General features: G+C 39.3%; 1 protein-coding gene across 1 annotated transcript in view; it reads left to right on the top strand.

Annotated features, from left to right (window-relative positions):
* ABHD3 (abhydrolase domain containing 3, phospholipase) overlaps positions 1-13,827 on the top strand; it is a 51,304-nt gene that overhangs the window by 15,430 nt on the left and 22,047 nt on the right. Inside the window, exon 4 of the mRNA XM_049901949.1 lies at positions 9,567-9,612. Coding sequence (XP_049757906.1) covers positions 9,567-9,612 — 46 coding nt within the window. The remainder of the gene's footprint in view (positions 1-9,566; positions 9,613-13,827) is intronic.

Raw genomic sequence — 13,827 nt, 5'->3', positions numbered from 1 at the left:
GTTCTCTTAGTTATCTGAAGGTGTCTGTATATTGCCTTCATTTTTAAAGAACTCTTTTTCTGGATATAGAATTCTGGTTTGGCTGTTTTTTGTTTCAGTACTTTAAAGATGTTGACCCATTGTTTTGTGGCCTACATTATTTCTGATGAGAAATCAGCAGTTATTGCATTGTTGTTTCCCTATATAATGTCTTTTTTTTTTTTTTTTTTTCCTGGTTGATTTTAGGATTTCCTCTTTGTCTTTGGTTTTTAGGACTTTGACTAGTATATACCCAGGTGTATTATTTGCATTTATCCTGCTTGGATTTCACTTAGCTTCTTAAATCTGTCAGTGTATGTCTTGCATCAAAATTAGAAAATGTTTGGCCAATATTGCTTCATATATTTTTCTACCCTATTTTCTTTCCCCTCTTCTGGGACCACAGTTATTAGATCTTTTTATATCATCCCACAAATCACTGAGGTTCTGTCCATTTTTTCTAATTTTTTTTCTCTTTGATCCTTAGACTGGAAAATTTTAATGATCTATCTTCCAGTTCGCTGATTCTTTCTTCTGTCAACTGCAATTTGCAAATCCAGTGAGTTTTTTATGTAAGATAGTGTATTTTTCTGTTATAGAATTTCTGGTTTTAATAGGCTTAATCTTCCTGTTTGTTTATTCATCAAAAGCTTCTTTTCCTTAATGTCCTTGAGCATAGGTAGAATAAAACCAAAACAAAGCCATTGCTGTTGAGTCAGTTCCAACCCATAGGGACCCTCTTGGACAGAGTAGAACTGCCCTGTAGGGTTTCCAAGGAATGGCTGGTGGATTTGAACTGCCAACCTTTTGGTTAGCAGCTGAGCTCTTAACCACTTCACCACCAGGGCTCCATAGGTATAAAAAAATAGGTATAACAGATCCTTTAATTCCTCATCTGCTAATTCTAACATCTGAATCTCTAATGGTCAGTCTCCATTAATTGTCTTATCTGTTGAGTATGGGTCATGTTTTCATGTGTCTTCATAGTCTAGTAATTTTGGATTGTATTCTGGACAGTTGGAATGATCCATTGTAGAGACTCTGGATTTTTTTATAGTTCTCCAAAGAGTATTGATTTTTGTTTGTTTTATGGGGCAGATAACCTGGCTAAACTCAAACTTCAAACTCTGACTCCTCTGTAATGGACAGGACTTGAAATATTTGCTCATCTTTTTTAAGCCTTAATTGGGCTTCTTGGAGCCTGCCTTACATATGAATAAATGAGAGGTCGGTCAGAGATTTGGGCCCAGATTTTATTCAGAATTTAAGGCTCTCCCTCTGTGTCTCTCTCATTTCTGAGATTTTCCCCTTGTTTTCCAACTGCCATAGTTACCCCAAACTCTGTTTACTATTTTCAAGTTCATGAGACTGAGTTTTCTATCCAAGTTTTATCTGTCCCTGAGTAATACCAACTGGGATCTCCCCTCTGGCAAAAAAGATGTAAAAACCAGTGCCATTTTCTTCTTTCAAATGTCAACTCCTGTCTTGGTTATCTAGTGTTGCTATAACAGAAATACCACAAGTGGATGACTTTAACAAAGAGAAATTTATTGTGCCATAGTCTGGTAGGTTACAAGTCCAAATTCCGGGTGTCAGCTCCAGGGGAAGGCTTCCTGTCTCTGTTGGCTCTGGAGGAGGGTCTTTGTCATCAATCTTCCCCTGGACTAGGAGCTTCTCCACGTAGGAACCCCAGATCCAAAGGATGTACTCTGCTTGTGGCACTGCTTTCTTGGTGGTATGAGGTCCTCTCATCTCTCTGGTCACATCTCTCTTTCATATCTCAAAAAAGACTGGCTTAAGACACAATCTAATCTTGTAGATCTCATCAATATAAATGCTGCTAATCCATCTCATTAACATCATAGTGATAGACTTTACAACACATAAGAAAATCACATCAGATGACAAAGTGGTGGACAGTCACACAATACTAGGAATCATGGCCTAGCCAAGTTGATGAATATTTTGGGGGGACACAATTCAATCTATGACAGCTCCCATTCAGTTTTTGCTTGTTCTCCAGTGCCTTCATATTTTATCAAGATTTTTATAGTTATCCTACAGACCCGTTGCTATTGAGCCAATTCTGATTTATAGCAAACCTACCAAAGGTTTGGTCTAATAGTACTACTCTGTCATTACTGGAAGCAGAGCCTCCTTGTCATCATTTCTTAACCTGGCAGAATCCTATGCCTTCTTGGTTCTATCCTACTTTTCCATCCGTATTTTCTATATAGCCATGTGTCTTAGTTACCTAGTGCTGCTATAACAGAAATACCCGGAGTGGGTAGCTTTAACAAAGACAAATTTACTCTCTCACGGTCTAGGAGGCTAGACGTCTGAATTCAGGGTGCGAGCTCCAGGGGAAGGCTTTCTGTCTCTGTGAGCTCTGGGAGAATGTCCTTGTCATCAATTTTCCTCGATCAAGTAGCTTCTCAGCACAGGGACCCTAGGCCCAAAGGATGTGCTATTCTTCTGACTCTTGTTTCTTGCTGGTATGAGGTCTCCATGTCTCTCTGGTTGCTTCTCTCTTTTATATCTCAAAAGAGATTGATTTAAGACACAGCCTAATCTTGTAGATTGAGTCCTGCTTGTTAACATAAACTGCTGCTAATCCTACCTCATTCACATCGTAGAGGTAGGATTTACAACACATAGGAAAATCACATCAGGTGACAGAATGGCGGACAATCATTTAATACTGGGAATCATGGACTAGCCAAGTTGACACACTTTTTTGGGAGACACAATTCAATCCATGACACCATGCAAAGATGATATATTTTATATCTTCTTACATTTTACATATTTTTATTTTATATCTTTGCTCACACTGATTCCTTCAATCTACAGTGTTTTACACTTCCCTTTTGTCAAAATCTTTGCCATTTTTCAAGTCTCAGCATAAACTCTGTTTACGTCTTCTGTGAAGCCTTTCCTGGTCAGTTTTGCCCATCCTGACCTCATAGGGCTTTATTATCTATACCACTCACTGGATATTTAATCATATGCTTCCTTGTGATATCACTTTTGTTGTAGTCACTCAATTGCAAATATGGTGTATAGCTTTTCAACCCCACTAGAGTGTTATTTTGTTTCTCTCCTACAGACCCTCACTTAAATCTTTAGTTTGGTAAATATTCTGCTTAATAATTTTGTTTAATGAATGGATGAACCATCCTAATAATATTTATGTAAAGTGCTTAGAACATAATCTGGCACGTAGTAAATGCTAATAAATGTTAGTTGTTTTTATTATCTGACATCAGTATGGTACTGAGTGACTGATCCCTGAATATTCCTCTCATTCCACTCTTTGCTGGATATTTTTTTAGTCTTAGATTCAAAGACTTGGGAAATCTTAGAACTGGAATATATTAGAAGTCATCTGATATAATCCCTTTAATTTACAGATGAGGAAACTAGGTGTAGAGGGGTATTTTTTTCTCATTCACGTCTCACTGCTTTTTGCAGGTGCGCAAGCTCGAAGTCTGCGCTACCTGTTTAGTGGGAAAGACTACAGCATGTATGCTGGGAGATCACTGTGTTCAATAGATTTTAAGCCTATCTGGTCCTTCTCACTGTAATAGTCCTTCCCAGCCAAGAGACAGTTTTACCTCCCAGGGTTCATTAGGCAACAGCTGGAGCCATTTTTTATTGTCATGCCTGGGGCAGGTGCTACTGGCAGATAGTGGATAGAAGCCAGAGATGTTACTGAATGTCCTGTAATGTACAAGGCAGCCCCCATAACAAATACTGATTTGGTCCAAAATATCCGTAGTGCTGAGGCTGAAAAACCCTGTGCTATAGGTAGCTCTCTGCCTTTTATGTAACCTTTATTCAAGGAGACTCACCTGCTTCCCTGGTTAACCTGTTCTGTTTCACAGAAAGTTCTTAATACCAGATTTCTTCTTTATTTGGCATTTCTTCTATTTATTCATATTTTCCTTGTTTTAAGAAGAAATTTAGTTAAAATATGTGAGAAAAATAAGTCTTGCAGAATGATTTTCCTCATGATGCACCCTTTAAAATTGTGAGAGCCAATACAGAGATTAACAGAGGCTTATTGAGTGCCTGAAGAATAGCAGTTGGTTCCACAGCCAGCTCTGTCAGCTTTTTGTGTGAAGTGTTTCCTGATGACTGCACTTTGCCTGTCAGGGCAGAAAAGAGGTTAAATGAAAGAAGAAGATGGTTGTCACCAACTGGAATTGAGAGAAAGGGACAGAATGGCAGCCCTCATTCTGCCTTTCTCTGTAGTTGCTCTATGCCTTCACCTTTCCTTCTCTCTCTGCCCTGTTTCTAAGGCTAGAAGTATGATGACTGCTATTGATTAAACATTGTCTGGAGAAAGCAGTGCAGTTCCTCCTTTAGCAGGAGATTGCAGATCATGTTTTTTTTTTCTGCTCACTACTTTTGTCCCCTTTTCTTAGTAACAGATGATGGCATCTTGTCCCCAAAGCCATTTTAATTCTTATTTAATATTAATTAAATAAGGATTAAAAGCGGTCTTTTCTCAATAGATAAGTGGTAACTTTGGTGAAGGGTAAGATAGTACACAATACTGGGGAAGCCAGTACAACTTGTATGAGGCGAGGTCACGGAAGCTCCATAGATACATCCAAACCCCCTGAGAGAGCGAATTGCTGGGCTGAGGGCTGTGGGGACCGTGGTCTTTGGGAACATCTAGCTCTATTGGCTTAACACAGTTTATAAAGAAAATGTTCTACATTCTACTGTGGTGAGTAGCATCTGGGGTCTTAAAAGCTTGTAAGTGGCCAATCTAGGATACTCCAATGGTCTCACCCCTTCTGGAGCAAGGAGCAATGAAGAAAACTGAAGATACAAGGGAAAGGTTAGTCCAGAGGACTAATGGACCACATATACCACGGCCTCCACCAGCCTAAGTCCAGTACAACTAGATGGTACCTGGCTACCACCACTGACTGCTCTGACAGGGATCACAATAGAGGGTCCCAGACAGAGCTGGAGAAAAATGTAGAATAAGATTCTAATTTAAAAAGAAAGACTAGACATACTGGCCTGACAGACTGGAGAAACCCTGAGAGTATGGCCGCTGGAAACCTTATCAGCTCAGTAATGAAGTCACTCCTTAGGTTCACCCTTCAGCCAAAGATTAGACAGGCCAATAAAACAAAACAAGACTAAAGGGGCCCACCAGCCCTGGGGCAAGGACTAGAAGGCAGGAGGGGACAGGAAAGCTGCTAATAGGGAACCTAAGGTTGAGAAGGGAGAGTGTTGACATGTTGTGGGGTTGTTAACCAATGTCATAAAACAATATGTCTAGTAACTGTTTAATGAGAAACTAGTTTGTTCTGTAAACCTTCATTTAAAGTACAATAAAAAAATAATAAAAGTGGTCTTCTCTGAATGATTAGGCCCTTCAGGGTTCAAGGTCACAATTAACTTTTGCACCGATTCCTCTTACTTAGGTGCTTATGCAAGTAAACACAAATGGCTAACTTAAATTTTGTTTATATCTAGTCTGTCTTGCCATTTTTTGAGCAGAGAAAAGATAAAGGAACTGCCATTTTTTTAATGAGGTGGAGAAACAAATCACCAATTTTATATGGAAGGGAAAGAGGCCCTGGATAAGTAAAGCATTACTGAAAAAGAAGAACAAAGTGGGAAGCCTCACTCTACCTGATTTTAGAGCCTATTATACCACCACAATAGTTAAAACAGCCTGGTACTGGTACATCAATAGATACATAGACCAAGGGAACAGAATTGAGAATCTAGACTTAAACCCATCCACATATGAGCAGTTGATAGTTGATAAAGGCCCCAAATCAGTTAAATGGGGAAAAGACAGTCTTTTTAACAACTGGTATTGGCGTAACTGGTTATCCCTCTGCAAAAAAATGAAACAAGACCCATACCTCACACCATGCACAAAAATGAACTCAAAATGGATCAAAGACCTAAATATAAAATTTAAAACAATAAAGATTATGGAAGAAAAAATAGGGACAACCTTAGGAGCCCTAATATGTGGCAGAAACAGTATATGAAACATTACTAACAATGCAGAAGAAAAACTAAATAACTGGGAGCTCCTAAAAATCAAACACTTATGCTCATCCAGAGACTTTATCAAAAGAGTAAAAAGATTATTTACAGACTGGGAAAAAGTTTTTAGCTATGACATTTCCGATCAGCGCCTGATCTCCAAAATCTACGTGATACTGCAAAAACTCAATTGCAAAAAGACAAATAACCCTATTAAAAAATGGGCAAAAGATATGAACAAACACTTCACTAAAGAAGACATTCAGGTAGCTAAGAGATACATGAGGAAATGCCCGTGATGATTAACCATTGGAGAAGTGCAAATCAAAACTACAATGAGATTCCATCTCACTTCAACAAGGCTGGCATTAAACCAAAAAACACAAAAAAAATGTTGGAGAGGCTGTGGAGAGATTGGAACATTTATACACTGCTGGTGGAAATGTCAAATGGTACAACCACTTTGGAAATCGATTTGGCGCTTCCTTAAAAAGCTAGAAATAGGACTACCATACGATCCAGCAATCCCACTCCTCAGAATATATCCTAAAGAAATAAGAGCCTTTACACAAACAGACATATGCATACCCATATTCATTGTAGCACTGTCTACAATAGCAAAAAGATGGAAGCAACCAAGTGCCCATGAATGGATGAATGGATAAATAAATTATGGTATATTCACACAATGGAATACTACACACTGATAACAATGATGAATCCGTGAAACATTTCGTAACATGGAGGAATCTGGAAGACATTATGCTGAGTGAAATTAGTCAGTTGCAAAAGGACAAATATTGTATGAGACCACTGTTTTAAGAACTCGAGAAATAGTTTAAACAGAGAAGAAAATATTCTTTGATGGTTACAAGAGTGGGAAGGGAGGGAGGGAGGGGGTTTTCACTAATTAGATAGTAGATAAGAACTATTTTAGGTAAAGGGAAAGGCAACACACAGTACAGGAGAGGTCAGCACAAATGGACTAAACCAAAAGCAAAGAAGTTTCCTGAAGAAACTGAACGCATCGAAGCCCAGCATAGTGGAGGCGGGGGTTTGGGGACCATGGTTTAGGAACATCTAAGTCAATTGGCATAATCAAATCTATTAAGAAAACATTTCGCATCCCACTTTGGAGAGTGGCTTCTGGGGCCTTAAACGTTAACAAGCAGCCATGTAAGATGCATCATTTGGTCTCAACCCACCTGGAGCAAAGGAGAATGAAGAACACCAAAGACAGAAGGTAATCATGAGCGCAAGAGACAGAAAGGGCCACATAAACCAGAGACTACATCAGCCCGAGACCAGAAGAACTAGATGGTGCCCGGCCACAACCGATGACTGCTCTGACAGGGAACACAATAGAGAACCCCTGAGGGAGCAGGAGAGCAGTGGGATGCAGACCCCAAATTCTCATTAAAAAAAAAACAGACTTAATGGTCTGAATGAGACTAGAAGCACCCCAGTGGTCATGGTCCCCAGACCTTCTGTGAGCCCAAGACAGGAACCATTCCCAACGCCAACTCTTGGGGTTGTACTGCGCAATAGGATAGAAAAAGATGCTAGTGGAGAATGAGCTTCTTGCATCAAGTAGACACATAAGACTATGTTAGCTTCTCCTATCTGGAGGGGAGATGAGCGGGCAGAGGGGGTCAGAAGCTGGCGGAACGGACATGAAAAGAGAGAGTGGAGGGAAGGAATGTGCTGTCTCACTAGGGGGAGAGCAATTAGGAATATATAGCAAGGTGTGTATAAATTCTTGTATGAGAGACTGACTTGATTTGTAAACTTTCACTTAAAGCACAATAAAAATTAAAAAAAAAGAGGAACTGACTCTGCTTGCTTTTTCTGCATGGATTTATAGTGCATTTAAAATCTCAGCTTGGTCAGTAAAATGTCATACTTCTAGCTTTTTCTCAAATCACATTTCTGAGATTTTTAAATATTTCTATTCTTTTAGCTTGTTGCTGTTGTTAGGTGCCGTTGAGTCAGTTCTGACTCATAGTGACCCTGTGTACAACAGAACAAAACACTGCCCAGTCCCGCACCATCCTCACAATCCTTGTTATGCTTGAGTCCATGGTTGCAGCCACTGTGTCAGTCCATCTCTTTGAGGGTCTTCCTCTTTTTCACTGACCTTCTTTTAGCTGAGCCTAGTCAAATTCTCTATATGACCTTTCGGCTGCAAAAAATAATTTTTCGCTTGCAAAAAATATTCTAAGTATCACATTGAATGGAAGTGATATACCTTGAAATCTAATCCCTGAGGAGAGAGTCAGAGTTGTGTATATTATGTAGAGCAGGGTGTTCTTTAGTGCTGAGAACCCATACAATGGCGAGCAACACCCTGAAAGAAGAGGAGTAGATTTTAAATGACCTTGATTGACTGTATAAGTAAACAAAAACTAAATGAATTTTAATTGATACGAATATGAAAACCAAAACCAAACCCATTGCGTTGAGTCGATTCCAACTCGTAGTGATGCTATAGGACAGAGTAGAACTGCCCCATAGAGTTTCCAAGGCTGTAAATCTTTACAGAAACAGACTGTCACATCTTTCTCCCACGGAGCAGCTGGTGGGTTTGAACCACCGACCTTTCAAGGAGCAGCCAAGCACTTAACCACTGTACCACTAGGGCTCCTCAGTATGATTATAGATGCACTAATCAAAGAGAACCTGTGCAGACAGGGGTCAGGATTTTGTCTGAGGATGGCAAAAATTGCATATCTGGGGATATGGTTGGCTGAAAGTTAAATACTTTAAATATAGAACTACTGTTTAAAGGTAGCATGACACTGTAACTACCGTTGATACTAATAGCACTTCACATTGAGCACCGCTGTGTGCCAATACTGACCTAAGTTCCTTACATAACTCATTTCCCTGGGAGAGAACCCGATTGTAGGGCACACAGGTAGTCTTTCCCCCTTAGGTCAACTGAATACCAAACAGTAGCCTATTGGTGACCCAGCCTGCCAACTCAGATGCCAGGTTCCTGAAGTGGGGAGGGAGGCCACGCGTCACAGCTCCGCCTGTGGTAATGTTCCACCTCACGTAAGATGCTGGTCTCTGTGTTTGCTGAGCCTTGATGGAACATGAGCCATCTCTTAGACTATGCATAGATGCTTATTAATGTCATAGTAGAATGGGTAGAGGACTTTTTTTTTTTTTGAACACAGAAACATTTATATTTGACTTATATTTTTGAATATTTTAATAATACTTATTGGAGGCTTACATATATACATAGGAAGAAGTTGTAAAAATGATGCCCTTTGGTAGGATAAATGAACATCACTTCACTGTGCAATTTTCTAATTTGAACCCACATTTAGAGAACTGGAATTCTGTTTTAGTGCATTGAGATGAGATGGTCAAACATTATCATTTCTGTCGAAGAGATTTTTCAAAAATCTTCCAGTGCTGTAAAGCAGTGCCAGTAAGATAATCTTAATATTATATTGTGAGCAAGAATCATGTTTAGAAATAACAAAAGCTACTTTCCTGGTTTTTAGATGTGTGGTTTTTAACAACAGAGGAGTGGCGGGGGAGAATCTCTTGGTAAGTAAATCTAAATAAATGACAGCGGCCTTCATTTCCAGTTTTAGAATAAAAAGCATATTCTTTTTTATTTAAAAAAATTCTTATTATGTAAACAGTACAAGTGCATTGTAGAAAACTTCAGATAAGCCAAAAAAAAAGGAAATTTATAAGACCTACAGTATCACAACTAGAGAAATGGTGTTCATCCAGACCTTATTTGTGTGTAATATGTATATGTATGTATATATGTGTATATATATATGTATGTGTATATACATATATACGTGCGTATGTATATGGAAACCCTGGTGGTATAGTAGTTAAGAGTTCAGCTGCTAAACAAAAGTTCGGCAGTTCGAATCTACCAGGTGCTCTTAGAAACCCTATAGGGCAGTTCTCCCCTGTCCTATAGGTTGCTATGAGTCAAATCAAATCAATGGCAACAGGTTACATATATAAAATATGTAATACATGTATATTTTTTTAAAAAATTAAGATTCTATCTTGTAACTTAATTTTTGCACTTACTGTATTTTTTTCTCTGGGGAGCCCTGGTAGTGCAGTGGTTAAACACTAGGCTGCCAGCCAAAAGGTTGGTGGTTTGAACCCACCAGCTGCTCTGTGGGAGAAAGATATGGCAGTCTGCTTCCATGAAGATTACAGCCTTGGAAACCCTATGGAGCGGTTCTACTCTGACCTATAGGGTCACTATGAATCGGAATCGACTTGACGGTAATGGGTTTGGTTTTGTGTTTTGGTATCTATTTATCTGGATTCCTTGCTTGACAGTTAACATGCTTGACTGGTAACTGGAAGGTTGGTGGTTTGGGTCCACCCAGAAATGCTTGGCAGCCTACTTCTGAAAAATCACCCATTGAAAACCCTGTGGACCACAGTTCTACTCTGACGCACATATGGTTGCCATGAGTTGGAATTGACTTCGATGGCAACGGGTTTTTAGAAATTTACCTACATCATTTTTAATACAAAACACATTCTATTTAAAAATTAAACAGTGCAAAAACAAACAGTACAGTAATACTTTTTTTACTTAGGAAACGAAATTTTCTTTTGTCACAAAATAACTGCATATTATATGCCTATACCAATGCCCGTTACCATCGAGTCGATCCTGACTCATAGCGACCCTAAAGGACAAAGTAGAACCGCCCCATAGGGTTTCCAAGCAGTGCCTGGTGGATTCAAACTGCCAACCTTTTGGTTAGCAGCTGTAGCTCTTAACTACCACCTACTGGGGTTTCCATTATGTGCCTGCTAGCCAAAATTTCCATAGAGAAAATATTATTTCAAACTTTTTTTAAATCACTCTTTTTATTTTATCTAAATCCTAGAGGTTTTGCTAGGATACAAGTGCTTCCATCTCTTAGAAAATCATATCCCTGTCTAAGGTTTAAACCTGTGAGTTGGAACGAGAAATACTATACTCACTAAAGTTTTCTTGCAGCTTTTTGACTTTGAGTCCCTCACCACTTTGACAGGCCAAAGGCAATTCTACCAGAACTGAAAGAAAGAGCAGTGACTACTTTTTGTTTGTTTTGTTTTGTGTCACTGGCAGAAGGATGACCTAAAGACTGTAAACACTTAAGTCATGGCCAAAATAAATATTTACAGTGATGTCACAAAAGCTTTATGAGAACGTGGGGGAAAATAAGCGCTCTTTCAGTCTGCTTCACAATGACTTAGGCCCTGGAGGGAATCAGGGTCAATATGTTTCAGAAGCTAAAATTATAAAGTGTTTATGGTCTTGCTCAAGTGCCTCATAATAAATAGTTCAATGAAATGGTTTATATTTCCTTATTTAGTACAGCCTGTCAGGAATTTTATAGACAGAAGGTACTCTAACAGGAAAGATATGAATTTGTCATTGTGACTCTGGACCAAGCAAATAGTTTTTGAGCAGCTATAGTCTAATGTACATTTTTCTAGAAGCTTCCAGGACACAAAGATGGGCAAGACATGGTCTGAGGTTCTCAAGCAAATCATAGTTCTACAAAGCATAGTCTGTTAGATCCCATAAAGTGAGGGGCAAAGATGTATTCATTCAGCAAAGCTGTACTGCATGCCTAATAAGGACTGTGTAAGACAGTGAAGTGAGGAGGATACACAGCCCTACCCTGGGAGCTCAAACTTGAGTTGAGGGAGAAGGTCAGGTACATAAAAGTACATAGATTATACCGTAGGAAAATTTATTAAGGCTACAAGGCCCAAAGGGAAGGAGTAGCTGACTGCCTGGAGGAAGTGGGAAAACTTCCCAGAGGAGGTAACATTTGAGTTGGATCTTGAAGACTGTGGTATTGAACCAGCAGGAGAAGGGAGAGAGAGGCTTTCTTGGCATAAAGAACAAGGTATTAAAGAACATGGAATATCAAGAGGTACTTGTAGCTGGATAACGATGGTAATAATTATATCTAATGTCATTGAGTCCTTAGAATCTATCAGTTACATCTTTTCTTACTTAATGCTCAGCAATGAAAACAACCCAATGCATTCAACCAGAAAAAAAAAAAACCCTCTGCCGTCAAGTCAATTTCTACTCATAGCAACCATATAGGACAGAGTAGAAACCGTAGGGTTTCCAAGGCTGTAAATCTTTGCAGGAGCAGCCTGCCACACCTTTCTCCTGTGGACCGGCTGGTGGGTTCGAACCACCGACCTTTGGGCTAGCAGCCGAGTGCTTTAACCACTGCACAACCAGGACTCCTACCCGATGCCTTATGTAAGTATAACTACCGTCATTGGCATCTTCCAGATGAAGAAAATGAGGCACAGATAGGTTAAGAAACTTGCCCCAGTCAAGAAATGACAGAGCCAGGATTCAGACCCAGGTAGTCCAAGTACTAATTCTGTCACTCATACTGCCTTTCATTATTTAGGAAGTGACATTGAAGATTCATGTGTAGCACTCTAAGAAACCTAGTATAGAACCATTGAAATTTCAAAACAAGGGAATAATTGAACATATTTTAGAAAGAGAAGCATGGCACTGGGGTGTAGAAAAGAAGTGGGGGTGGCAGAATGAGGCTAGAGGCTAGGAGATCAATTAGAAATCAGTTTCTGTAGATCTACCTGGAGTTTGAAAGTAAATGTAGGATGGATGAAGAGGAGATAAGGAAAATGAGAGGTATTCATGGGGCAGAAAAGCAATAGTATTGCCAGTATTGTAAGAAGTGGAGAGAGAGGAGTCATGGGTGACATTTCTAGCTTTGCTGACTGGTAGAAGTGCTGGTATTTGCTGAAATAAACAATTTAGGAGATTTTGGTGTAATTAAGATAACGAATTCAGTTTTAGCTGTTTAGGTACTTTTAGATCACCTAGGGAGAAATTTGTAGTATATAGTTGGATATACTGGACTGAATCTCAGGAGAGACATGTGAGCTAGAGAGAGAAACTTGGGATTGGCAGTGTTCAAGTGGAAGCTAAGCCCAGGAGTACTTAGATCGCTTAGGGAGAGTTTATAGAAGAGGAAGAGAGCCTGTGAGAGTTAAAGGGGAAGAGGTTAGAAAACAACAAATAGGAAGGAGGAGAGAAAAAGAGGAAGAGGAAGCTTTAGAAACCTTTTCTCCTCAGCATTTAAACTTAATTGGGAATTTACTTTAAAAGAATGTAACAGCCATCTCCTAGAATTCAGATTTTCTGGAGCGGTGAAGGCTGGATGAACCCCCTGAAACTCTTGTCCTAAAATAATCTAATTTAAACCTTTAACCAGAAATATCCCCTGAAGTCTTCTTAAAACCAAACAATTGTAGTTGTGTGCCATTGAGTCGAATCCAACTCATAGTGACCCTATAGGACAGAAAAGAGCTGCCCCGTAGGGTTTCCAAGGAGCAGCTGGTGGATTCGAACTGCTGACCTTAAAACAATGTCTGCCTTGAGCATGATGCCCTCTTAAGATCTATTTGTGTGGAATCAAATTGACAATAGCAACTCAAAAGAGGAGATAAGAATCTTAGGGGGCAGTGAGTTTATGTTAATGGGGAAGGAACACCTCAGAAAAGGAGGGTGAGCATGGTTACACAACTCTAACAATATAATCAGTGTCACTGAATTGTACATGTAGAAACTTGAATTTGTATTTGTTTTGCTGTGTATAGGTCTCAACAACAAAAATAAAACAAATTATTAAAAAAAAAAAAAGATGTAGCAGCAACCCAGTAAGTTTTAGTCTTAAACTTTAATTGGAATTTTGAAAAATCTCCAAGAACACTGAGTTC

The sequence above is a fragment of the Elephas maximus genome, chromosome 11, assembly GCF_024166365.1.
Source record: "Elephas maximus indicus isolate mEleMax1 chromosome 11, mEleMax1 primary haplotype, whole genome shotgun sequence".
Taxonomy (NCBI): Eukaryota; Metazoa; Chordata; class Mammalia; order Proboscidea; family Elephantidae; genus Elephas; species Elephas maximus.
The sequence above is the reverse complement of the archived record's forward strand: the minus strand, read 5'-3'. Positions and strand labels throughout refer to the sequence as shown.